Source organism: Mus musculus, chromosome 4 (assembly GCF_000001635.26).
Source record: "Mus musculus strain C57BL/6J chromosome 4, GRCm38.p6 C57BL/6J".
NCBI classification, from domain to species: domain Eukaryota; kingdom Metazoa; phylum Chordata; class Mammalia; order Rodentia; family Muridae; genus Mus; species Mus musculus.
Genome location: NC_000070.6, coordinates 117,057,369 through 117,084,436, shown reverse-complemented (window position 1 = coordinate 117,084,436; position 27,068 = coordinate 117,057,369). Strand labels below are relative to the sequence as shown.

At 43.9% G+C, this 27,068-nt stretch overlaps 1 protein-coding gene across 4 annotated transcripts in view; it reads right to left on the bottom strand.

Annotated features, from left to right (window-relative positions):
• The window catches only part of Eif2b3 (eukaryotic translation initiation factor 2B, subunit 3), a 67,454-nt gene that overhangs the window by 2,416 nt on the left and 37,970 nt on the right, over positions 1 to 27,068 (bottom strand). For 2 of the 4 annotated variants that reach the window (NM_001111277.2, NM_001355225.1), the window contains 6 exons: positions 25,584 to 25,673; positions 18,969 to 19,096; positions 17,873 to 18,063; positions 15,616 to 15,693; positions 13,650 to 13,798; positions 2,776 to 2,879 (listed from right to left, as the gene is read on the bottom strand). In NM_001111277.2, coding sequence (NP_001104747.1) covers positions 2,776 to 2,879; positions 13,650 to 13,798; positions 15,616 to 15,693; positions 17,873 to 18,063; positions 18,969 to 19,096; positions 25,584 to 25,673 — 740 coding nt within the window. Of the gene's footprint in view, positions 1 to 2,775; positions 2,880 to 9,557; positions 13,799 to 15,615; positions 15,694 to 17,872; positions 18,064 to 18,968; positions 19,097 to 25,583; positions 25,674 to 27,068 lie in introns of those variants that run through there. The other 2 variants (XM_006502649.2, NM_175135.5) reach the window with 2 other exon arrangements.

Below are 27,068 nucleotides of genomic sequence, written 5' to 3'. Positions count from 1 at the left end.
TTGCAGAACCCTGGGAGTGCTCAGTTGGGGTAAGAAGAGTCAGGTGTAATAATGTCCCTAGGCTGGGGGGCTGGGGCTGTGTGCAGCTCAATGACAGAGTGCACGGTAGGTGTGAGGCTCAGTGCTGTCAAGAGGGGAGCTGAGAATGGCTATGTAAGTAGTGCTAGCAAAGGGAGGCTAGTTAGAAGTCACCTTATTATTTGTTATTATTTTAATTTAATTTTTTTTATTGACAGTCTCACTATGCTTCTCTGGCTAGCCTGTCTCCTGGGATTAAAGGAGTGAGCCACCATGTCTGGTGCTCCCATCTTAGTTTTCAGGACAGGGTCTCTCAATGAACTTGTAGCTTGCCTTCTTAGCCAGACTGGCTAGCTCGCAAACCTGGATCTGCCTGTTTCTGTGCCACAGTGCTGGCATTTCAGATGACTGTCACCACGCTCAGCCTTTACATGGGTGCTGGAGATCTGAACTCAGGTTCTAACACTCACACAGGAAGTACTTTACTCACTGAGCTGTCTCTCCAGCCCCCTAAAAACTGGTCTCCAGTGCTACGATTTATTTTATAGCTTAGCCTGACCTAGAACACATTAAAAGAGGAAAATGGCCCTACATTCCTGTAGTGATTTGAGTATGCTTGGTCTAGGGAGTAGCACTATTAGGAGGTGTGGCCTTGTTGGAGTAGATGTGGCCATGTTGTAAGAAGTGTGTCACTGTGGGTTTTGGGCTTTGAGACCCTTCTCCTAGCTGCCTGGAAGCCAGTCTTCTCCCATTTGCCTTTGGAACAAGATGCAAATCTCAGCTCCTCCTGCACAATGCCTGTTGGATGCTGCCATGATAATGGACTGAATCTCAGAACCTGTAAGTCAGTCCCAACTAAATGTTGTCCATTATAAGAGTTGCCTTGGTTACGGTGTCTCTTTACAGCAATGGAAACCCTAAGACAATTCCTAATCTCTCTGCTTTCCGAGTATGTGCCACCATGCCTGGCTGGACTTTATTCATCAAATTAAATTAATTTCATAGTATGCCTAAATGTATGTATGTGCACTGCATGTGCACTTAGTAACCACAGAAACCAGAAGAGGCATCAGATCTCCTGGAACTAGAGTTATAGGCAGTCGTGAGCTGCTACGTGTGCTGGGAACTGAGTGTAAGTCCTCTACAAGAATGGCAAGTGTTAACTGCAGAGCATCTCTCTAGACCCTTTGGAGATAGGATTTCACTAGGTTGTAGCCCTGGGTGGCTTAGCATTCACTGTATGAATTCTCCAGTTCAGAGATCTGTCTGCTCCTGCCTCCTGAATGCTGGAATGAAAGGCATGTGTCAACATACTCAGACACTAATAAACAAACAAATCAATAATACCCCCCACCCCAGCAGGCTATTTGCTACTGCTCTTGGTTGCTCACTCGAACTGACGGTAAGACTCTACTGCTGAAAACACCATACATTTTGGTCCTAGTACACAGAATAATCAAGTTGTTACTGACCAACTTACTTTCCCTGATGGCTAGCTATCACGGTACTAGTACTACACAGAAGGTGCTAGGTAGGCTGCGAAGGGGAAAAGTTCAACAGTTTTTGTTACCCATGAATTTATCTACTCACTTTATATCTGATTGCTGCCACCCTCCCTCCCAGTCCCCACCTCACACAGTTTCATCAACAGTCCTACACAGCTGTGAGTCCCGTGAACTATAGTAACTACCAGAGCTGCAAGATATGCACGCACACTTGTGCAATAGTAGTACAGATGTTATGATTTCCACCAGTCTTTTTACATGTTGTATAGCACAGTAAGCTTAAAGCACAGCTTACAGCCACACTTCTAAGCAGCTGAGATGGTTCTCCAGGTTATGCCTGGAGACCTGCTTAACCCCTTTGCCACATTAAATCTAGGGGAATCACCTTCCTTAAAAAACAGACAAGGATTCCTCTCTGGAGCTCCTCCTTACTTTCCTGTAATAAATTTGTTTGCTCTGCTTAAAACAAACAACACACACTAGGCAATGGAAGTGCATGCTTTTAACCCCAGCACTTGGGAGGCAGAGGCAGGTGGATCTCTGTGAGTTCAAGAACAGCCTGGTCTACAGAGTGAGTTCCAGGACAGTCAGAGCTACACAGAAAAAGAGAAACTCTGTTTTGAAAAACAGAAATCAACCCAACCCAACCCAACCCCAACAAAAACCAAGCCAAAAAAACTCCAAAACCAACCAACCAAAACCCCCTAAACAACAACACACACACACACACAAAACAAATCAGATGAGCAATCATGGTCTTCAGGAGGCCATAGCACATTCCAGAACCAGTGCTGTATTATTGGCTGCCTCTGTCATGCCCAGAAGCAAATATAAAGTATTGGTATGAGTCTGGACAATTGCTATTATTATATTTTCAGGTTTTTTTTTTTTTTTTTTGGAGACAGGGTTTCTCTGTGTAGCCCTGGCTGGCCTCGAACTCATAAATTCACCTGCCTCTGCCTCCCATGTGCTGGGATTAAAGGCATGCGCCACCACACCCGGCTATATTTTCAGTTTTTTGATAGCATAGTTGTATACACCTATGAGAAAAATGATAAGCTATAGCCCTAGAAATAGGACTAAACCAAAGTTTTAAAACGTGATAATTATATCAGCTGCTCTCCAGAGATGACCATAGGTCTATGTTTTCACTTGCAATGTAAACATGTTGTAGCTTGCCAACTAAGCTTTATCTGTGCTAAGGTGATAGATAAAACGGCTTCCATGAATCCTAACTTGGGGTGTTGTTTACCTTTGGCTTCAATCCTCTGACCACTTCCAACCAAACAGTTCTTGATCTCTGCGCCCGTCTCGATCACTGCGTTGTTGCAGATGACACTGCCGTGGATGCTGCTCCTGTAATACAGCAGCCAACACAGCAGCCATGTTAGAGGACCCAGGGCTTCGACACAAAACCAGCCAGGAAGTTCAAGCTTTTCTGTAGGCTGAGAACTGCTGGTCAGTCCTACTGGTGGCTACATGTACATGACTCAAGTTATTATTGGAGGACAGAGTGGCACAAAGGGAGAACTTGGCTTAGAGAATTTTAGGGTAGGGCTACATTCATAATTTTTCCAAGTCCTTATTTGACACCTCCCTCTCTTCTTCCTCTTTAGGTAATGGGAACTGAATCCGGAATATTAGACACGTCAGACAAACCCTTTACCACTAAATGATGTGCCTGGTTTTCTGTTTTTGAGGCAAGCTGGCTTTGAGCTCACCATGTAGCCAAGAATGACCTGGAACTCTTGGTTTTTGGAGACAGGGTCTCTCTGTGTAGCCCTGGCTATCCTCGAACTCAGGGATCTGCCTGCCTCTGATTCCTGAGTACTGGGAATAAAAGTGTGCACCACCACTGCTCTATGACGTCAGACTCGATCCTCTACCTACCAAGTGCTAGGATTATGGATGTATGTAAACACCCCAGCAATCAAGTCTTTTTTTTAAACTTTCTAAAATTTATTTATTTATTTATTTATTTATTTGAATCAGCTTTGGACAGAATTCAGGGAGTGGGAAATCCAGTGGGACCAAAGTCTACAGGGGAGCTTTCATTTTTATTTTTATTTTTTATTTTATTAATATATGTAAGTACACTGTAGCTGTCTTCAGACACTCTAGAAGAAGTCAGATCTTGTTGCGTATGGTTGTGAGCCACCATGTGGTTGCTGGGATTTGAACTCTGGACCTTCGGAAGAGCAGTCGGGTGCTCTTACCCACTGAGCCATCTCACCAGCCCCTAAAATTTATTATATATCTATGTGTGTGTGTGTGTATGTGTGGAGGGGGCACACATGTGCTACAGTATGTGTGTAGGGGTTAGGGGCCAGCTTTTGAGAGTTTTTGTTTTTGCATGATGGATTCTGGCTATCTGGAAGACACTATGTAGTGGCCTCAAACTCACAGAGATCTATGTGTCTCTGCCTCTCAAGTACTGAGTGCCACTATGCCAGGTTCCTAGCTTGACTTCAGTTCTCTAGGTACCCAGGTCCCTGGGGGTGTAAGTTCCATTCAAATTCTCCTTGGTTGGTGTAGGGGTGGAGACTGAGGCTGGTCTGTAGGCTCATCACACCTTCTTATCAGGATAATAGGACAAGAGTCATTGAGGCCCAGAAATTAAGAATCTTTCTGATCAAGTGTGGAAACAATGGGCTCCCATAGCTCCTATCACAGACTCTAGTTAAACAAAACAGTACTCGTTAGAAGTGAGTGTGTATACATTCTAAATTATTTGTTTTCTAGATTTATTTATTTATTTATTTACTTATTTATTTTTAAAGACAGGGTTTTCCTGTGTAGCCCTAGCTGTCTGGGAACTCACTCTACAGACCAGGCTGACCTCAAACTCAGAGATCTGCCTGACTCTGCCTCCCAAGTGCTGTGATTATAGGTGTGTACAACCACCACGTGGCCGATTATTTGTTGTTGTTGTTTTTAAAAGATTTATTTTATGTATATGAGTACACTGTAGCTATACAGATGGTTGTGAGCCATCATGTGGTTGCTGGAAACTGAGCTCAGGACCTCTGCTCACTCCGGCCCATAGATTTATTTATTATTACATGTAAGTATATTGTAGCTGTCAGACACTCCAAAAGAGGGCATCAGATTTTATTATGGATGGTTGTAAGCCACCAGGTGGTTGCTGGGATTTGAACTTAGGACCTTTGGAAGAGCAGTTGGTGCTCTTATCCACTAAGCCATCTCACCAGCCCCGATTATTTGTTTTTAATTTACTATTAATTTTAAATTTTATTTGGATGGGCCATGTGGAGGCCCTCAGGCTTGCACAGCAAGTTATTACCTGCTGAGCCATCTCACCAGCCAGAAAACGTCTTTACTTTTTTTTTTTTGGGAGACTACATAAGCCCTGGTTGTCCTGAAACTCATTTTGATAGTATAGTTTGGCTGGCCTCACACTCAGATATCTACCAAGTGCTGGTATTAAGAGTGCACAACATGCCTGGGAGAAAAGGTCTTTTTGAAAACCATCACCAGCATTTATTACACATACAGGCCAGGCACTATGCTAAACACTCCATATATTACAGCAACAAGTGAGTTTTGATGAATCTAGCTGTTTTATCTGAAAAATCACCTGGGCAGAGCCATTGAGGTGGTCCAGTGGGTAAAGGCACTTACTGTGAAACCCTGGAGACCTGAGTTCAATTCCCAAAACCCATGTAAAAGTAGAAGAGAGCTGGTTCCAGAAAATTGTCCTCTGACCTCTATATGCCCCTACCCCAACCCTGCCCCTGCCATGGGTACAGCACACACAGAGGCACACACAGACACATATACACAGACACACACACACAATTTTAAAAATCAATGTTAAAAACAAGAACATCTTTTGTCTTGGCCTTCTCCGGTATTTTTTAGTAGGTCCAGGATGAGAACCTTATGTATTTAATTAGAGAAAATCTTTCTAGGTGATTCTCTGAATACCATTTTTATCTGATGCAGTATAAATCCAGTTTTGTCTTATACTAGAATCCACATCGTGTTTTGTTGTTGTTGTTTTGTTTTTTTCTAAGACAGGGCTTCTGGATGTCCTGGAACTGACTTTGTAGACCAGGCTGGCCTTGAACACTTGGATCCTCATGCCTATGTCTTCTGGGTACTGGGATTAAAGGTGTGGGCCATTATGCCCAATGTTATCAAGATTACTAAAGCTGCCTTATTCATAAATTCATATGAGATTGAACTTTCAAGGAGTATGGCCCACACCCATAAGGATTTGCTGATGCCACAGGCAAGATGTTGGGCAGGACTCTGTTACAGAATTGCCAGTCCCTGGTACAACCCAGAAGCCTGGAGGTGCAGCTCATCCACGTAAGATGATTGGATTTTGGCCCGGTATTAAAATTCAGAGCAGTCTACAGACAAATCATTGTGAGCATGGAAGGCACCCAAAGCACCAGGCACCTTCTCTGCCCGCAGATGTTTTACTGCAGACCAGAGTAAAACAGGAGACAGGCTATCTATGCCATCTCCATCCCTAGGGAAGGTTAAAGCCTATTCTTCTAGAAGCTGAAGTGTCTCTGTGGGTGGTACGATTAGGACAAGTATTAGTTTGCTTTTTGGCAGTCTCAGGATACATTCTGTGGGTGTTCCACAAGGTACAATCCAGAACTTTGCAACTTGTCAGCAGTTACGGCAGCTCCAGATTCTTGGGGGAAAATCCCCTACAGAGGTAAAAAGGAAGGTACAGAATGGGTTCCAGAGGCAGAACAGTTTCCAATTAGCTAAAGCAACATCTTATGTCTGAAGGTAGTAGCTTCCTACCAGTTGTTAAGATCCTAAAAGCATGCTCTAGAGCCAGGCAAAAGTGGAAAGCTGTGTGCAGAGAACAGCAGTCAGCTAGCCAGTGGGCAGACAGTCAGTCAGCCAGCACGCACCCAACAGCCAGTAAAGAGACAACCAGACAGTGGGTAGACAAGAAACATCCAGGGAAGCCGGGCAGTGGTAGTGCACGCCTTTAATCCCAGAACTTGGGAGGCAGAGGCAGGCAGATTTCTGAGTTCGAGGCCAGCCTGGTCCACAGAGTGAGTTCCAGTACATCTAGAGTTACACAGAGATACCCTACCTGGAAAACAAACAAACAAACAAACAAACAAACAAGAAACAACCAGGAGACAAGAAGCTGTGAATGAGGATTCCTGGAAAGAAGCTGTGTCTGCGAAGGTTGACTGATTATGATTTCAGTGATGTGGAAAGGTTGGAACGTTGTAAGTCCAGAGCCTAATTACAAGTTATTTAGAGCTATCTTCAGTTTTTGCCCACCACCATGTTGAACCTAACATCCTGTGACTAACAGATAAAAACCTTTGGAATGCATTAACTTAAGAAGCCCGAGTTTCCAGTAAAGACTGAGGGTGCTGTCAGGCAGAGCATAGTTCTATGGGGCTTGCTGTAACCTGCCTGCCCAATGCAGCCCACTAACACATTGGAACAGTGTTTTGATTCATGCCTTTCTTTGTTCTGTTACTAAAGAAAGTTCACAAAATTGAAACCTTATTGGAATGTGTTTATTTGGGGAGACCTAAATCTATGTTCCAGGGCCATGGCCACTCACATTTGGCTCCAGAATAAACCACATCTTATTCCTTTGAGGTGAGAACTGTTTCTTTTGTTGACAAAGACATAATTAAAGACTACTAACTGGCTCTATTGGAATCTGGAAATGGATGGGAACCGTCACTGTTAGAAGTAGCTGGGATGACTGAGGTCATATTTCCACAGCAACCCAAGGCCTGCTTTTCCTTTTGTCTAGCAGTTTTAACTAGGGTCTTCAGGAGCTGCCTTTATTGATTACCTTATCTAGTTTATGTGTAATGTGTTGTGAGGTACACTGATGATCAGTGTAGAGACTGTAGATATGATTGACAGGAAGCCTATGGCTTCTGCTCAGCAGCTCTCTCTAGTCTTCTGGGTGAACACCAGGCATGAAGCCTGTTTCTGACCATTTGTCTCACTCTTCCTCACTTTCATTGCAGTTATCAAAAATTGCCTTTAATCCTAGCAAAGGCAGACAGATCTTTGCAAGTTCAAAGTCAGCTAAGACTACATAATAAAACCATCTCAAAACCAACCACCTAACCAACCAACCAACCAAAAAAGCCCAACAAACTCAAAAACCCCAAACCACCAAGGCTGGGGTGTGACCCAGGGCAGAGTGCGAGCTTTGGGCTCTGTTCTAGTACCATAACGCACACATTATATATATTCATAAATGTTTGGTGGTCTATGTTCCAGGGCCTAATGGCCTTCTCCCTTCCTTCTTTCCTTTCTTCCCTCCCCCCCCTGCTTTCCTTTCCTCCTTCTTTCTCTTTCTCTCTCTCTCCCCCTCCCTCCTTCCCTCTCTCCCTCCCTCCCTCCCTTCCTTCCTTTCTTTCTGTAGCACAGGCTGGCCTTGAGCTCGCCCTGTACCCCAGGGTGGCTTTATTGAGGCAATCCTCTTGCCTCTGGCTCCTGAACGGTGAGATCACAGATGTGAACCACCATGACCAACCTACAAATGTTACGCATAAGCTCTACCACTGAACTGTAGCTTTAGCCCGGAAATTGGAGATTTTATCAGAAGTACATGTATTTACCTGCTCATGCTAGAGGTGGTAGAGAGGTAGGATTGCATCAACCTCTCTTAAGTTGTCAGTTCTCAGAAAAAAACTGTACTTTTCCCACTGACTACCTATGAAGGAGGAAAGGAAAGTTCCTATAATCCTAGGAAGAACTGGCTGGGCACCAGATCCAGTTTCTGTATCTTAGTATTAGCTAGACACACACACATACACACACACACGACTTCCTTTAGGTCATTCTAGGGAGGAAAAGAACACATACTTGTGTGTACACGTGTGCATGCACAGTGTGTATATATTCGTGTGAATGTGTGCGTGCACCCCTGGGCACGTACTTCTGGAGGCCAGTGGTTTACTTCAGGTGTCTTCTTCAATTACTCCCTACCTTATTATTATACATTTATTTATTGAGTGTGAATTTGCCATAGTGGGTGTGTATAGGTCAGAGAAATTGGCTCTCTGCTTTTACCATGTTGTTTCGGGGATCAAACTCAGGTCGCCAAGCTTGGCAGCAAGCACCTCTACCTGCTGAGCCATCTTACTAGCTAGCTCTTCATCTTAGGAGACAGGCTCTCTATTTGAACCTGGAGCTTATTGACTTTGTCAAACTAGTCAGTCAGCAAGTCCCAGGGATTCCTTCTGTCTCCATCTCCCCAGCTGGAATTTTAGGTGTGCTCTGCCTTGACTAGCCTTTTCATTCTAAAGATGAATCTTATTTTTATTTATGGGTATGTATGTGTGTCTACACACAAGTGAGGAGGTTCTTGATGAGGCCAGAAGAGTGTGTCATAGTCCCTGCAACTGGTGTTACAGTGGGCGGGCTGCTTGACATGGATCCTGGGTATGAGGCAGGAGATTCAGTCTGCATAGTGTCTTGGATTTGATCCCTGACATCACATAAACCAGGCTAGCATAGGCATATCCCACTGTTGTTGTTGTTGTTTTTTTTTTTCCCCTTGTAGCCCTCCCTGGTTATCCTGGAATTCACTTCGAGTTCTGCCTGCATCTGACTTCCAAGTGCTGGGATTACAAGTGTGTGTCATCATCATTGGCTTCATCCTTTCTTTAAGGGTGGCTTTTCTTTTCCCCTTTTGATAACAGATTGAACCGAGGCTGTCACACATACTGGGGGATATTGTACCACTCAGCTTCTTGCCCAGCACTGCAATGGTTTTGAAAGAGCCAAACAAGCATAGGCTCCCAAGATATTATAGACACAGGCAGGTTGTACATCACACACTTAATTTTGAGAAGGTTCACTTTAAACTGAATATGGTGTCTTATACCTGCAATTCCAGAACTTGGGAGATGAAGGCAGGAGAATCAGAAGTCCGAGGCCATCTATAGCTAGCTACAAAATGAAATCGAGGTCAGCTTGGGCTATATAGGGAAACTGTCTATATCCAACCAACCAATCAATGCAATATTAAAGAGTTTGGAATGACCTGAAAAAAGGGGACTGGAAGCTGGGCCTGGCAGTACAAACCAGTAATTCCAGCTGTGTGGGAGGCTTAAGAAGGAAGATCTTTTTAAAAGATCAAATTTAAGGCCTGTTTGGGCTGCAGAGCCAGTCAAGACCAGCTCAGGCAACTTAGCCAGTCTGTCTTAATATAAAAAGTGAAGAGAAAACAAGGGGCTGGAGAGATGACTCAGAGGTTAAGAGCTTATACTACTATTATAGATGGCCTCAGTTAGGTTTCCAACATCCAAACCGGGCAGTTCACAAGCACCTGTAACTCCAGCTCCAGGGGACCAGTCACTCTCTACTGGACTCAGAGGTTACCTTTGTTATACACATCATTAAAGAGCAGCAACACAACAGGTTAGAGATGGCTCAGCAACTAAACGCAGATGCTGCTCTTCCAGGTCAGCCTGGGCTACAGGAGACCAGGTTCCAAAACAAAAACACATGCAAACAAAAGAAAGTTGCTGGGAATTGAACTCAGGACCTCTGGAAAAGCAGCCAGTGTTCTTAACTGGCTGAGCCATCTCTCTACGCCGGACAATGAGGCTTTGACTAGATTTTTAAAACAACTATTATATATTTATTTATTAGTGTGTGTGTATGTATGTATGTATGTATCCACCCACTCACCCATCCATCCATCATTTATTTAGTGTGTGTGTGTGTCTGCCTATGTGCCATTTCTCCAGTCCCCTTTACCTAGCCCCTCTAATGTGTCTGTGTGTACATTTATGTGCATGAGTGTGGGTATGTTTGTGTAGACGTCAGAGGACAACATGGATGCCAGTCCTTGTCATTTATCTTCTAGACAGGGTCTTCTGTAGTTCTTTGCTGGTGCCAAGCTGGCTGTCCTTATGAGTTTCTGAGGATTTTGGTCTCTTCATTGACTCTTGCTGAAGGAGCACTGCATTACAGACAGACATGGGCTATCATATCTTCTTTACATGAGTTCTGAGGACCTGAACCTAGGTCTGCAAGCTTGCACAACTAGTACTGACCTACTCTACCATCTCTCTAGCCCCTAACTAGACGTTTGATTCCTGAACATTAGCGGTCATAGAAAGTAGCAGAAAATGAGGAAGCTAGGCAGGAGCTTTCTCAGAACAGTCTTGCCTCCACCTTTCCCAGGGGGTCCCACAGCATTTCTCTGTCCAACCCACTGTTCACAAGGTCTTTGCAGCCCATAACTGCTGCCAGAAACAAGCACACCATGAAAATGAGAAAGTTCCTTTTAAACAGACTTAAACATTCAGTCCAGACATAATAACAAAAAGACAATCATCAAAATTCACACATCTACATTTTAATTACCATTTTCAAGTTTATCATAAATAATTAAAACTAAGTGACCCCAAAATAATGGGGAAAGGTTCATATGGGATACAAGAACCCGATCTCATGGCCAGATACTAATTTGCAGGATTGGGTAATCGCTAATGGCTTTCCTTCCAGGTCATTAGTCCTGTGTGGTCCAGTTATAGTTTTTTGGGTTTTTTTTTTGAGACAGGACCTCCCTTTTAGTTGGACTGGCTCTGAACTCAATAATTCTTCTGCCTCAGCCTCCGAAGGAAGTGTATGTATGTGTTCCTTTTTTTTTCCTCTTTGAGACAGGGACTTACTATGTAATGTAACCTTAGCTGGCCTTAAATCCAGAGATTCACCAGGCTCTGTCGTATGGGTGCTAGGATTCAAACTGGGGTCCTCTGGAAGAGTAGTCAGTGTTCCTAAGTGCCAGGCAGTCTCGCCGCTCTCCCTCTATTCTAATGCAGGCTCTGGAGAACAGCCTTGGGTCCTCCTGCTCGGAAGTTCTGCTGTACTGAGATTCCCAGTCCAGTTAGTCACTCTGAACTGGAACAGACGGTTTTCTCCAGTGACTTGTTACGAGTGTGGTGTGGTAGTACAGTACGATTGGGGCAGTTGAAGGATTGCTGAACCCAGGACTTCAAGGATAGCTGGTCCCATTTCACAAACATTCAACTGAACTCCCTTCACAAATTCAGCCCAATGGGAGTTATATCACCCCCCACCACACACATACAACCTTTTGATCTTATTCTTTGGACACAGTGTAGCCCAGGTTGGCTTCTAAATATGGGTCCTCCTGCCTCTGTCTCTCAAATGCTAAGAATCTGCTACTATACTGAGCCAGCCCAGTGATTTAAAAAATTAAAAAAAAAATTGTTTTGGCAGTTGGAAACCTTAATCCCAGCACCAGGGAGGCAGGGACAGGTGGATCTTTTGAGTCTGAGGTCATCCAGACTTACAAAGGGAATTCCAGGATAGCCAGGGCTACGTGGAGAAACTCTGCCTTACTGGGCACGGCACACACCATTGATCCGAGAGAGGGAGAAGCAGGTGATCTGTGTGAGTGAGTTCAGGGCCAGTATAGTGTACTGGTGAGTTTTAGGCCAGCCAGGGCTACACACCAATCTCTTATGCTTCCTTTTTCTTTTTCTTCTTGGAGACATGGTCTTCCTACATAGACCTGGCTGTCCTGGAATTCACTGGATAGATCAGGCTGCTCTCTAACTCAGAGACCCACCCGCCAAGTGCTGGATTAAAGGTATAGGACAATATGTTTGGCTCTTTTTATTTTATTTTGAGACAAGGACTTGCTGTCTCAAACAGCAACTTATACTTAAACTTATAACCCATGCTAGGCTTAAATTTGAAATCCTATTCCCTCTGGCTCCTGAAGTCCTGGGGTACAGGAATGTCTAACTATGTTGCAGATTCTTCCCTCTGGCTCCTGACGTCCTGGGTACAGGAGTGCCTACTGTGCTACTGAGGAACCGTGCTTTTATTGGTTTTAAATCGAGTTTCAGCAAACGTTTCTTTTGTTGTTTTGAGGCAGTCCCATGCATTCCTGGCTGGTCTTGAATCCCTGTGTAGCTGAAGATGATCTTGAATTCCTGATCCTCAGAATTAAACCCAAGGCCTTGCACATATATGCTAGACAATAGCACACAATAACTATATCCCTCATCATGGACTTTGTACTTTTACTTTCAAGTTTTATTTTTTATATATGTGATATTTGTGTGTACATATATGTGTGTGTGCCTGCAGAGACAGAGAGGGGCACTAGAGCCTCTAAGCTGGAGTTATGGGCAATTGTGAACTGCTAGATGTACATACTGGGAACCACACTTGGGTCCTCTGTAAGGGCTGTAATTATTCTCAACCGCAGGGCCATCTCTCCAGGCCCCAGCTTTGGACTTTGAATAGAGTTGGAAGCGTTAAAGATTATGGGGCTGTTCTGTTCTATCACGCTCAGCCTTATTCCCTTGAAACAAGGTGTTTTACTGACCCTGAAGCGCTGTTTCACGGTGTGTTCAGGACCCATCAGTCTCCCCATTCCAATACTGCAGTTAAAGGCACATGTGGCCACGCCTGGCTTTTGTGTGTGTTGAGGATTCAGACTCAGGTCCTCATGCCTGTGTAGCAAGTGTTCTTACCTATGAGTCATCGCCTAAGCCCCAGCTGTGTAGTCTTTGAGTGTGAACTTTGTAGATGACAATGGTGTATCATGATGTCAAAAGTTTGGTATGCCTTCAAGTACTCTGCCAGGGATGGTACTGTGTACATACCATCGCAGCACTCAGGGTCTGAAGCAGAGGGCATATGGGTAGGAGGCCAGACTGGGTTACATAGCAAGTACTAGGCCAGCTTGGGTTAAAGTCAAAATGTATAGAGAAGCTTGCCCTCAAAGCACAGTATGTCCACTCCTCCTGTGCCTCTGCCTCAAGGCAGCTCTGGGACAGTCACAGGGGAAAATGACACTTAGGCATTGTCACAATGTCACTGCAGCACTGGGAAGGGCTCACTACTGTTGGACCCTAAGGAAGAGTTCTCAGCAGTTTCTCACAGGAGCACTGTGTTCTGGTGTGGGAGGGTAGAAGTGATATTCTGAGTTCATGTCACTGTGGAGGAAAAAAAAATCAAACTCCAAAGGCACCAACCTTCTTCCTTCCCTTCCCTTCCTTCCTGTCCCAAAGCAAACTCTTCTGGGTAGGACTGATAAGGCTCCTAGGGCTACCAGAAGCCTTGCTCAAAAAGGCACAGAGGGAGACATACCCTTCTTCCACGGTGACAGAGTTCATGAGGAGGCAATTGGTAATAGACGTTCTGTCTCGTATGACACAGGATGAGCCAATGACAGAGTGCTTAATAGATGACTTCTCTCCAATTTGTGTATCTGGCCCGATGAGGCTATCAGCTCCAATCTGCAGAAGGCAAACAGAAACCCTGTCCATCCATCTCAACCAACTAGAAATCAACCCCCATTCTTTGAGCTGGTATCTAATGGAATCTTCCTATAGAAACAACTTAGGGTGGGTGATTAGCGGTATGTCTCAAGACCCAGTGGATCAAACAGCTTTCCTAATACCAGCTCCAACTAACACTGAAGTGTCAGCCCTCCTCTGACAAGAAAAAAAAAAAAAATCACATAAATCAACATATGTATGTACTCACATTTTGTATACTTAGCCCAGGTTGGCCTCCAAATTATCTTCCTGCCTTGGTCTCCGACTGGCTGATTACATGTTTAAACCAGGCATGGTGGCACACACCTTTAACCTCAGTACTTGGGAGGCAGAGGCAGGCTGATCTCTCTGAGTTTGAAGCCAACCCGGTTTAGTATTTACTTCCAGGACACAGAGCTACATTGTGAGACTTTGGCTCCAACCAACCAACCAACCAACCAGACAAACATAAGTTATACTATCACAACACCCTTTAGATGCACTCTCCTGAACAGAGCGTTCAAACTGGAAAGTAAAGAAAGGAGCAGAGTGAAAGCTCCTGCCCTGAGCCCAGCACCACATGGACTCCTGGTTGTAGGGTCATTATTTGCCCTGGAAATCTTTGTCCTCTTTTTACTCTGAGACAGGTCTTACTATGTAGCCCAGGTTAGCTTAGAACTTGCAATCCTCCTGTCTCAGGTCCTACTGCTCCAATTATAGGCATGTAATGCCATGCTGGGCCTCAGGAAGTCTCTTCCTCTTTTTTTTTTTTTTTTTCTTTCTTTTGTGGGGGAAGGGGGACAGAGAGGGCAGGATCTCACTATGTAGCTCTGGACAGCTTGGAACTTGCTATGCAGACCAGGCTGGCCTCAAACTCACAGAGCTCCATGTATTTGTCTACTGAGTTCTGGGATTAAAGCATGTGGCAGCTCTTTCCTCCTTTTTATTGCGTTTGGAGACAAGTTCTTACTATGAAACCCTAAGCATGTCTCCTTCTTGCTATGTATCTCAGGCTACCTTAGAACTCACAGTCCTTTTACTTTAGCCTCCTGAATGTCATGGCGGCAGGAGTGTGCCACTTCATCTAGCTTCAGGAAGTCTTCATTTTTTTTTAATCTTGACATATTTTTTTTATTAGATATTTTCTTCATTTATATTTCAAATGCTATCCCCAAAACCCCCTATGCCCTCCCTCCACGAAGTCTTTATTCTTGTGCAATACTGGAGACTGAACCCTGAGAGCCATCGATGCTGAGCTCTACCACTAAGCGAGAACCCCAGCCTTGTTTTTTACTATTTTGAGACAAGGTCTTATTCTTTCTCAGGGTAGCAATGCACGTGGCCGGGGAGCTCTGCCAGGTTTTAAATTTGTGATCTTCCTGGCTCAGCTGCTTCAATGCTGAGATTACAGCTGTGCCACCACATCTGCTAAGACTTCTTTCATACTGTGTGTGTGTGTGTGTGTGTGTGTGTGTGTGTGTGTGTAGATGCATGTGCACATGCTATGATACACATGTAGAAGTCAGAGAACAACTTGTTAAGAGTCATTTCTCTTCTTCCACAGTGAGAGTTCCAGGGACTGAATTCAAGTTGCCAGACTTAGCAGCATATAACATCTACTGAGGCATCTTGCCAGCCTGAGGAAGTCTGCTTGAGTGAGACTCTACTACTAGAACCAAGATGGACATGGGATTTCCTTTGTGCTACAGGTCTAGGGCTAAGGGGCTGCAATCTAATCTTCAGCAAGTCCCAGTGTTCTCAGGTCTCATCCGTGTCCTGCTTACACCAGCACTTACCAGGTGTTTGTTGACAATCTGGGCTGATGAATGGATCATTGATTCCTCCGGACAAAGAACAGATAGCAATTTGGGGACCTTGAGGAAAGAAGTTTGGTCAGTAAAGACAGGAAAACATTTAAAAAAAACTTTAGGTAGAGTTCAACACCCAGTCAGGGACAGGGCTTTCAGCCATGGCTGAATCAGCCACAGTCCCCAGGATGGGACTTCTAAGTCTGCCTAAGGCCTAGATATTCTCCTAACATTTCGTGGGAAAGAAGGTCAAACGAGGCATGGACTACTAAGAGTCATGCTCAGAATCATTCCGGGTTCTTCTGCTTGCCTCCTGGACTACTGTGGCCATGTACCATGTGAGGAGAGGAACAATGTAAGAGGAATTTACAATTAGGACTGAGCCAGAGAAAGAGTCCATGTCCTTCCAGAGAAAATGAGAAAAAGTTTACACTATTCCTGCTTAAGGATGAAAACGGAAAAGCAGATTGAAGGTATAGAGGGATTTGGACTTTAAACTATTTGGAAGGACGAGAGAACATCTGTGATGTCAGCATTACAAACCTGCTCAGTTGTGCAATCACCGTATATGATGCCTGTGCTTGCTGGCGAGGCCTTGCCGGCACTGCTAACAGCGGCCCTCGGAGACTGCCCTCCAAGCTCAGCAGTGAGTCTTCCCCTACAGCATGCAGCCAAGGTCCTGTGGATCTATCTGCTGTGCAGTCCTAGCATTAGAGGATACTTTCCCAGCCTCAGCCTATTTATAACCCTTGCTTCCAGATCATACTGAGAAAAGCTGGTTCTGAGTAAATGTGGGCACACTGTTTTCTTATAGCTCTCTGGTTTGGGATTTCCTTGGATTTATAAGCGATCCACATTGAATGTAGCTTAAGGTCAGGACCTCAGGTATACCCATCATTTAGTATTAGTCTCTTATTATTTACCTTCCAGTAAGTTATCAAAATTCTACCAGCAACAATGCCAGCAGCTAATCTTTTTAAAACCTCATTCAAACTCTCTTTTCTTATTCTCAATGCTTCACTCCAGCCTATTTTCATTTACTGGTTTTTCCTCTTTCCTGCACTCACTCCTGACTGTGAAGCACCCTCCACACCCTCAGCCTTCTCTGCCTATGCCTTCAGTGAGACCTGGCTTAATTTTGAGAAGCAAGATTCCTCACTACTGTGTATTCCTAACAGTTCTCCTCTAGAGACTCCTTCCTTGGGTCACTTCCTCTGGTCACTCTCAATTCTCCCTATCTCTCTCCATTCTTCCCATTCTTTTTTTGTCGATTTAAAAAAATTTATTTATTTTATTCATATGAGTACACTGTATTTGTCTTCAGACACAGCAGAAGAGGGCATCAGATCCCATTACAGATGGTTGTGAGCCACCATGTGGTTGCTGGGAACTGAACTCAGGACCTTGGGAGAATAGTCAGTGCTCTTAACCACTGAGCCATCTCTCCAGCCCCACTTTTGTGTCTTTTTAAAATTCAGTTTACCTTAAACAACAAATGATAAAACAAGCAAGAAATCCCCACAGGGATTTCACTAGCCCATTTTGGTTCTAAACTCAGAAGGTAGCCAATATGACCTTGAAATTCTAATCCTTTTACCTCTCTGTCCTGATGCTAGGATTACAGGCAAGACACCCAGTTTGTGCAGTACTGGGAACTGAGCCCAGGGATTCCTGTGTGCTACCAAATGGGCCTATATTTCCTAATATATTTTTGCTTTCTTGAGGAAGCTTCCTCTGTGTCTTACTTTACCAAACTACATGGTTAGACAATAATATCTGTTTTATTCTTTTTTTCCCCTGAGACAGATCTTGCTATGCTACCCAAGCAGGCCTTCAACACAAATTCTCCTGCTTCTGCCTCCCAAATCCTAGGATCACAGGTGTGAGCCACCATGCCCAGACTAGCTTCCACTCTGCACGTCTCAACTTCCTGAGAGCTGGGGTTACAGGTATATACAATCAAATCTGGCTTTATCTGCTTACTTAGGAAGTAGTTGTTGCACAAATATTCACCCTGAACCAAACAGGAGAGTTGCTGCATCCACAACTCAGAAGCTAATCTTATTGGAGAGCTAGCCTTTCCTTGAACCCACTGAGTTCCTGTCTTTGAAGTCTTCCCTGACATTCCAAGTCTTGCTCAGCTTCAGAAGTGTAGACTGTGAATGTTAACCATTTCCCTAATGAAGGCATAAGACAAAAAGCTGGGTCTGGCTAGGGCAGGAAGTCCTTGGGCCCATCTTCTTACCTGTCTGTTGGCTTCCATGTAGAGTCCCAGTGTGCTTACTCGAGAGCAAAGTCCTTCTTTCATGATGTGGACATAGCAGCGGACCTGTGATCTAGACAAATCTTCCCATTTGTCTCCTCGAAAAGCATTCCAGCAGGCATCATAGGGAGCCAAGGTCAGAGTGTCGTCTTTTTTTATAAAACTGTAAATATCTTCAGAGCAAACATCCGGAGTAAATAAAGGGAAAGGTGTATAGGAGACACAGATTGAATTAGGTTTTGCTTGTGTTTAGATCACAACAAATCTTTTTTTTTTTTTTTTTTTTGGATTTTCGAGACAGGGTTTCTCTGTGCAGCCCTGGCTGTCCTGGAACTCACTTTGTAGACCAGGCTGGCCTCGAACTCAGAAATCCACCTGCCTCAGCCTCCCAAGTGCTGGGATTAGAGGTGTGCGCCACCATCGCCCGGCTCACAACAAATCTTAAAGGCCTTTTGTTTTACGGTGAGATGACTGAAGACTGAGTAATCTGCTCAGGTCACAGAGCTGATGTTAACCAGAGGCAGCTGTCAGAGCCAGAGCTGTGCTGCTGAGGCTGTGACTGCGGCCATCATGCCACAGCATCTCTTCGTGCACATTGTTGATAAGACCATGTAACAGCCTAGGACTGGGGCAGGAATAAAGGGATTTGAGAGCAAATAAGACAGATTTCATCTCCAGATCCTGTAATGGAGACAGTCTGATTGGCCTCTGGTTGTAATTGTATACTTCACCATCTTCCATTCATGGACAGAAGATGGTAGGTGTGCTGACACCTGAAGAACCAGGAAACTGAGATGTGATAAGGAGAATTTGAAGACCTAATGGTCTACTGAGGAACTAATCACATAGGTTGTTGACTAAATAATGGGTCATATGCTTGATCAGCCTGTCCCTGATAGTACAGGGACTGACTCTGCCCAATAAGGGCATCCAGAGTTCAGGGAGTAAGGCTAGCTGGCCTCTTTCCCCCTGTAAACTAGAGAAGCATTGTCGGTCTTAAGGGAGCATCTTGAGGTGTCATGCTCTCTAAAGGTCCTCCGGTCTCTGCCTGTCTTCCTGAATCAACCCAAACACCCACCTAAAGACTTCAGCTCCTTTTTCTTTAGATCCTCTTCTTTGTCTTCCTGCCTTTGCTGTGAGGAAGCTGAGGAAAACTGTTTTCTTACTAGGTATGGAATCAGTTCGCTTCGGATAGAAGTGATTGACCTAGAAAGAAAGAGTGGTCAAATATGAGAAACCTCACTGAATCCTCTTGGGTTAGAAATTATTTGCACTCAAGAGAAAGCAACAAAACAAAACAAAAAAACCTAGATTTTCTTATCAGTTAAGACTCAGAATGGGAAGGATTTGAGAATTCCTCCTCTTGGTCAAGTCAGAAAATAGTCTCCCACAAAATCTTAGCTATATGGGATGTCTCTATGTATGCACATATTTACACAGTATGCATATAGTATATAACGTGGTGCCTTAATTCTTCATTTGCAACAATCCATGAGAAAACAGACTATTCTGTGTTTGTGTGCACTGTGTCTATGATCAGGGGTTGATATCAAGTATATTCCTCTATCACTTTCCACTTTACTTTTTTTTTTCCCCTTGAGACAGGATTTCTCTGTATAGTCCTGGAACTCACTCTGTAGACAAGGCTGTCCTTGAACTCACAAAGATCTGCCTGCCTCTGCCTCCTGAGTGTTGGGATTAATGGTGTGTACCACCACTACTACCAGACTCCACCTTTTTGAGAGACAGTCTCAAAAACCTAAAGTCTGCTGATTTAGATAGGCTCAATGGCCAGTAAACTTCTGAAAGACATCTGTTTCTGTTTTCCCATTACTGAGATCACAGACATATATTTCTGCACCTAGCTTAAAACACTTCTTCTTTTAAATTTTACTTTATTTTATGCGTATAGGTGTTTTACCTGCATGTGTGTCTGTGGAAGTCAGAAGAGGGAGTAAGAATAGTGGCCAGTCCTCCTGCATCAGCTTTCTAAGTACAGGAATTAAAGACACAGACCACCAAGCCTAGCCTCTCTGCAAATTTAGAATTCCTGCACAAACCCTATACTCTTATCCATTGGGAAAAGTGGGCTTCTGTATACTGTAACAGTTGTACTTTCTGTTGTTTAAGAATTTGCACAGTTAACTTACTTTAATATAAGTATACCAACTTAGACTGACATAAAGGCTAAGATCGAGACTGACAAATATGCAGAATGATTCTAGAGAGGAGCAATGAGTAACGGCCATGCTCGGGGCGGCTTCTTCATTTGCCTTTTGTGGTTCCCAGAACATAGGCTTCCTTTTGATGGTATCAGCATAGGGTGTCGGGGGCTGCAGACATGGCTCACTGCCTGCCTGGATTCCATCCCAGAACCCACGCAATAGAGAGAATCAACTCCTATAAGTTGTCTGCACACATACCAGAGTATGTATGCCAAAAGAAGGTACACACACATGCACACGTAAACATACACTCTAAATACATGTTTTTTGTTTTTGCTTTTTAAAAAAAGGACAAGAGGTTAGGTTGGGCCTAATGAATATTTAAAAAGGGAAAGAAAGGACTTGAGTTTTGGTATAGTGAGTGTGTGCCCATCCACATATGTGAGTGTGTATGCACATACCACACTGTGTATGGAAATTGGAGGACAGCTTTGGAAGTAGGTTCTTTTCTTCCACCATGTAGGTTCTGGGAACTGGATGCAGGCTTGTTGGCAAGTATCTGCTGACCTCTAGTGTGCTCTTGATTTTTATTTAACAAAGAAAATAAAATCAGTCGGGTGAGGGACTAGCGTGGTTACACATCTTTTACATGTCAACACTTGTCTATGCTCTGGTAATTGCTATTTCTTTATCTTTTAAAAAAAAGATTTATTTATTTTTATTTTATGTGTATTGGTGTTTTGCCTATATATGTCTGTGAAGGTGCCAGATCCCCTGGAACTGGAGCTATGGACAGTTGTGAGCGGCCATGTGGGTGCTGGGAATCGAATCTGGGTCCTCTAGAAGAGCAGCCTGTGCTCTTAACTGTGGAGCCATCTCCTCAGCCTGTAAATGTTGTTTTTACTACTTAAAGGAATTATTAGTAGAGCGAGCAGAAGAAAGAGAGAGGGAGAAAAAGCAGGTTAAATAGGCAGGGGAACGGATTGTGGAAGTGGCTAATCAGCTATAACTCTGAGAGATGAGGCAGGAGGGAGGAGTGTGAACAGCACCATAACTCACTGTTGCTGTTAGTACCAAAGGCCCCCCTCAAAGCAGCTCAGCTTGCTGACACAGGACCACACACATGCAGTGCAAGGAAGAAGGCAAGACAGACGCAGAGGCTGAGGAGGGTAAGGGAAAGCATGCACCCTGGAGCTTAGTAGTTCATGGCTTTTTGTTATTTTTAAAGGATCAGGTCAAACGTCTTTGAACATTTCTGTGTAAGCTGGGAGCCCCTGTATTGAATTTCAATGGGACTTTTTTCTTTAATCCTTTGATGAAGATTAAAAATTTCCATATGAATACAAGAATCAAACAACTCTTACTCTTTGGTTATTTTTGAGGAGTCCATTTTCAATGCTCCACACCAATGTAGACAGCAAATACTCCTTGGCCCCTCCCCCCTGGGAAGCAAGTCCTTTTTGAAGAAGTGACAAAGCACAGAGAGCTGAAGGATCTTTAGGGCCATCATGGGTCAGACAGAACTGTCACTGCAACAGGCCAGCAAACAAGCCTTGGCACACAGTCCCATCAGCAGGCACTTGTGAGGTGAGCGGTTTGAAAAGATCTGAAGCTGTTCTGAACTGCCAGGTCACAGCCACCCCTACTGGGGCTCAATATCAGGTTAGTTCCCGAATCATGCAGCTCACAGCTGTGCCAAGAACTGGTACAAGGCTACTGTGAACCATGGTGGAACAGCTTGACCTTAGGCCTAAAATAAAGACCACCACCTGGCCAGCTGGGTGTGATAGGAAAGTGAGTTAAGGCTCTGAAACCAAACAGGATGTAGCACTCCAAAGCATCCGGGCCGTACCTGGGCGGACTATTCATTTCAAGACTTATTACTCCATGCTCATTTTTTTATGGCCATGTATATATTATTGTTTTGGGGTTTTTATTTGTTTGCTTGAGACAAGGTCACCTGCCCTGTAGCCTAGGCTGACCTGGCGTTTACAATCCTCACGCACCTACCTCCCAAATGTTCAGACTGCAAGCATGACGCACACACCTGGCTCAGTATACTTTATACTGAAATTTACTAATTTTAAAAAAATGCGCACTTTGGTTCTAGCAACTTTGAGAGATTGGGCAGATGGGGGAAGGGAACAAGATGAGGGTCTCTTCTACAGATTTATTTAGTGTTGGGGAGTCATTTTGGGCTGAGGCCCTGAATCACTCTTTGTTATAGTAGACTGCAGAGGAAAGTCCCTTTTTGCAGATGTTCTGGCCAGCAGTCACAGTTACCACTAATCACATTTGCCAGGGGTGCAAACAGCAAACTGACAGTAGCAAAATGAACTACAAATAAGCTACGGTAGCCAGGAGAAGGCTGTTTTGCTGTAAAACTGCTTGCACATCCTGGATCCAAAAGCTACAATTCTAGTTGACAGTATTAAGGAAGCACTGCCGTTTTTCCTCTTGGCTAGAGCTAGAGTTTCCTTACATAGCCTTGGCTACCCTGGAACCTGGAACGTCAGGTTGATCAGGATGACCTTGAATTTACAGAGATCTACCTGTGGGACTGATAGAGAGTTGGTTCAGTATTAAGAACACTAGTTGCAAGCTAGGAGGTTGTGGCACACACCTTTAATCCTAGCAGAGGAAGGTCCGAGTTGAAGCCAGCCTGGTCTACAAAGCAAATTCCAGCACAGCCAAGGCTACACAGAGAAACCCTGTCTTGAAGGAAAAAAACAAAACAAACCAAACAAACCAAAACTGTTGGCTACTCTTCCAGAGGACCCAGGTTTGATTCCCAGCACCAAGATGGCAGCTTACAACCAACTACCTGTAGCTCTAGTCTCAGGGGATTTGACACCCTCTTCCCTGGCCTCTGTAGATACTGGGCATGCACGTGGTGCACTGCCTAGTTCTTCCTTTATTTCTGTATATATCCTGGCCCATCAACTAAAGACAGAGATGGTTTATTTTTGTTTTTGCTTTTTTGGAGGGGGTTGTTAATGGGGATTGAACCCAGGGACTTATTGTGCTGTGAAAATGCCTACCTCTAAAGTACATTTTTACTTATTATTGTAAGGTTAAGTAGGTAAGGGTGGCTTTGAACTGTTGTGCCAGGGAAATGTTAGTGATCTCTCAAAATACACACAGGAGCCAACCTGATGATGAAATTCAGCAGAGTCTTTATTCTATTCAACCTAGCTTGCCCCCCCCACCCCCCGCCCCAATGTACCACCATCAGGAAGGATGGTTTTGGTGTGTGTGTGTGAGCCCAGAATGTCTATGGGGCAAGGCTTTATAGTATAGGCAGCAAGCAGGGAATACGTGTGCAAGCATCTAATTGGAAAGCTCCTGTGGCCTTTAACGTAATTGGCTGGTGCTGGGAGTCACATCATAAACTTAACTTCTGCTCCCCTCTGCATTGGTGGTCATTAGGTGCAGGGTTTTTTTTTGGGGGGGGGATAACCTGGAGACACTGGTCTTGTTGGGGGTGTAACCTGGAAACTCTGCTCTTGTTGGGGATGAGCCTAGAGACTACAGCTAGGCTCAGGTTCTGTTGAGGGGCAACTTGGAAACTAATGCTAGATACCAGCCTGCTAGTCTACCTAAGTTTAAACTTAGGTCAAGTTCTCCAAAATGGAGCCTGAATTGAAAAGCTTTGGCATCTCAGAACTTGCTGGGTAGGCTTGAACTTGTGATCTTCTTGCTAAGCCTCCAAAATAGTACATACAGGCCTGCTCTGCTGTGCAACACTCACAGCTGGAACTTAAATTAAGATTCGCTGGTCAAGCTGCTCTGGGAGAACTTGGTTGCTGTGGTGCCTGCTTACCAATCAACCAGCACTGTTCAAGGTAGAAACGTATCCAGTGTCCTCAAGGGAAAGCAGCCTCTTAACTATTGCAACATTAAATCTTTTCCTACCTACTCTTAGGATTCTAGCTGTATTTCTACTCAATAAGTAGCCAAGGATGGCCTTGAATTCCTGCTCCTCCAGTCTCCACCTGTCAATTTCTGGATTACAGGTATGTGCTACCACACCCAGCCTATTTAGGGGGCTATAAAAAATATTCTGCTGGTTTATGATTTGCAGATTCCCCAAATATAAGTAGGTTTCTTTGGTGCAAGCAACATAACAGTATATAAATAATGTGATTCATTCCTAAAACAGAAATGAAAACCAACTGTGATCTTTGTATAAACTGGTAACTAACACTAAGAAGAGTATAACTCGGTGGCAAAGCATGTACTTTGGACACAAAAGGCCCTACGTTATGGCCCTAGCACTACAAAAATAGCAGAAGTTTAATAAGACTATTGGCTAAATCACAAGGTAGTTTGTTAAAAACTACATATATACTTTATGGGTCACGCAAGGTGACTCACACCTTTAATCTTAGTGCTCAGGAGGCAGAGACAGGCAGATCTTGCTTGTTGAGACCAGTCTGGTCTGAAGAGTTCCAGGCACTATGGCTACACAGTAAGACCCTGCCTTAAAAACAAAACCAAGGGCTGGAGACATGACTGGAGGTTAAGAGAGTACACTGTTCTCTCTCTCTTGCCTTAAAAACAAAACCAAGGGCTGGAGACATGACTGGAGGTTAAGAGAGTACACTGTTCTCTCTCTCTTTTTTTTTAATATTTTTTTATTCATTCATTCATTCATTCATTCATTCATTCATTCATTTATATGAGTAGATTGTAGCTGCCTTCAGACACACCAGAAGAGGTCATCAGATGGTTGTGAGGCACCATGTGGTTGCTGGGAATTGAACTCAGGACCTCTTGAAGAGCAGTCAGTGCTATTAACCACTGAGCCATCGCTCCAGCCCCGAGAGTACACTGTTCTTAAGCAGACCCTGGATTGTGTTTCCAGGACCAGTGTCAGGCAGCTCACAGCCCCTGTAATTCCAGCTTGAGGATCTGATGCCTCTGCCTTCTGAGAACATCTGTAGTCACATGTGCACACACATACACACACACACAGAGAAGCAAAAGTAAAGCCAACAACAAACAAAACTATACTGTACTGACAATTTAAAAAAAAAAACCACAGAAATATTATAAGAATGTGCTTTCATTTTAATCCCAGGTTTGGGGATTTGATTTGCCTTGTGCTCTAGCAGAGGCGTGACTTTTGCCAGCTGGGGATAGTTTCTGCAATTGTGTTGTAAGGTGTTGGTGGTCATTTAGGAAGGCTGTTCGCTGTTTCCCAGTAGTCATATTCAAAGAAGAGGAAATAAATTAGATTCTAGGATCTCTCTCTCTCTCTCTCTCTCTCTCTCTCTCTCTCCCTCCCTCCCTCCCTTCCTCCTTCCCTCCCTCTCTCCTCTCTCTCTCTGCTTCTTTTCCTCCTATCTAGTGATGGGGGTGAAAATGGGGGATAAAGGGTGGGAAAAAGAAGAACCCAAAAAGTAGCTAAGACCAGCTACACTATACTTTGTTAAAAACTGTAGATTTACAATAAAACACCCAAAAATTTTGAGACAGAGAATGCTCAAAATTAGTAGGCTTAACTCCACCTTCCTCCTCCTTACCTATTCTCCATTAAGAAATCCACAACGTACTTCTTCAGGCAGTAGAGATGGGCATCCACAAGGCCTGTGTGGAAATGTATCCTAGGGTGCCTGTAGGAAGGACAGGAGAGAAAGGCTCATAATCAGACAATGTGGATGTTAGTCTGTCGTCAGATAAGGGCCACGCCTCAGCCTGGAGAGACCAGGGTGGCAGGTACTAGTTTAGTTTCCTTTTCTTTTTTTCCGTTCCAAGAATTTTGGTTTTTTGACTTCTTCATTTTATTTTTTTGCTTCCATGTATGTAAGTTTACCACATTTATGTCAAATGCCCTATATTTTCAGGAATATATGAAGTGGTGTGGCCTCAATGGCAGTTCCATATTCCACAATTATAGTTACCTACAGTCTGATATATTAAATGGAAAATGCCAGAAATCAATACGTTAAAATTTTAGATACACGTGTGGTGAAATCTGGCCCCACGTCATCTGAGTCAATGAATCATTCTTTTGTTCAGTTTATGCAAACTTTATATGCTACCTGCCCGCCCAGCTGTCACCTATTAGCCATCTTAGCTATCAGACCCTCTGTCCTAGCAACACAGTACTCTTGTTCAAGCATAACATAGTGGCTCCAATACACAAGAGTAGAGACCCTAGTGATTTGGATATGCCTGAGAGAAGCCATAATGTGCTTCCTTTAAGATATGCCAAGCATGGTAATCCATGCCCTTAATCTCAGCAGTGGCAAGTGATCTCTGTATGATCAAGGCCAGCCTGCTCTATGCAGTAAGTTCCAGGCCAGCCAAAGTTACATAGTATAACATTGCCCTTAATTTTTTTGTTTGTTTGTTTTGTTTTAAGCTGGGCAGTGGTAGGGCACATCTTTTATGCCAGCATTGGGAGGCAGAGGCAGGTGGATCTTTGAGTTTGAGGCCAGCCTGGTCTACAGAGCAAGTTCCAGACAGCCAGGGCTACACAGAGAAACCCTGTCTCAAAACACACAGACACTATATATACAGTTGTTGCTTATTTTAAGAAGTAAAGTTATAATAGGATTTTGTTTATTTTCTTCTGTTTTGAGACAAGGGTCTCACTATGTTGCCCTGGCTTGACTGGAACTCACTATATAGACCAGGATGGCCTTGAACTCATAGAGATTTACCTGCCTCTCCCTAACGAGTACTAGGATTAAAGGCATGAGCCACCATAACAAGCATAATAGGATATTTTGGGAGAAAGATTTTACTTACATAACTTTTATTACAGTATATTGTTGTAACTACTCTATTTAATATTAATTTTGTTTATCTGCAGTTTTTACTTTTAGATATTATCTCACTATGTCACCCATGTTCACTTTGATCTTGTAGCAACCTTGGTGCCTCAGCTTCTCAACTATTGAGATTACAAGCATGGGCCACCTTACTTGGGTATACACAAACACACACACACACACACACACACACACACACACACACAAAAGGGGGCTATAGAGATGGCTCAT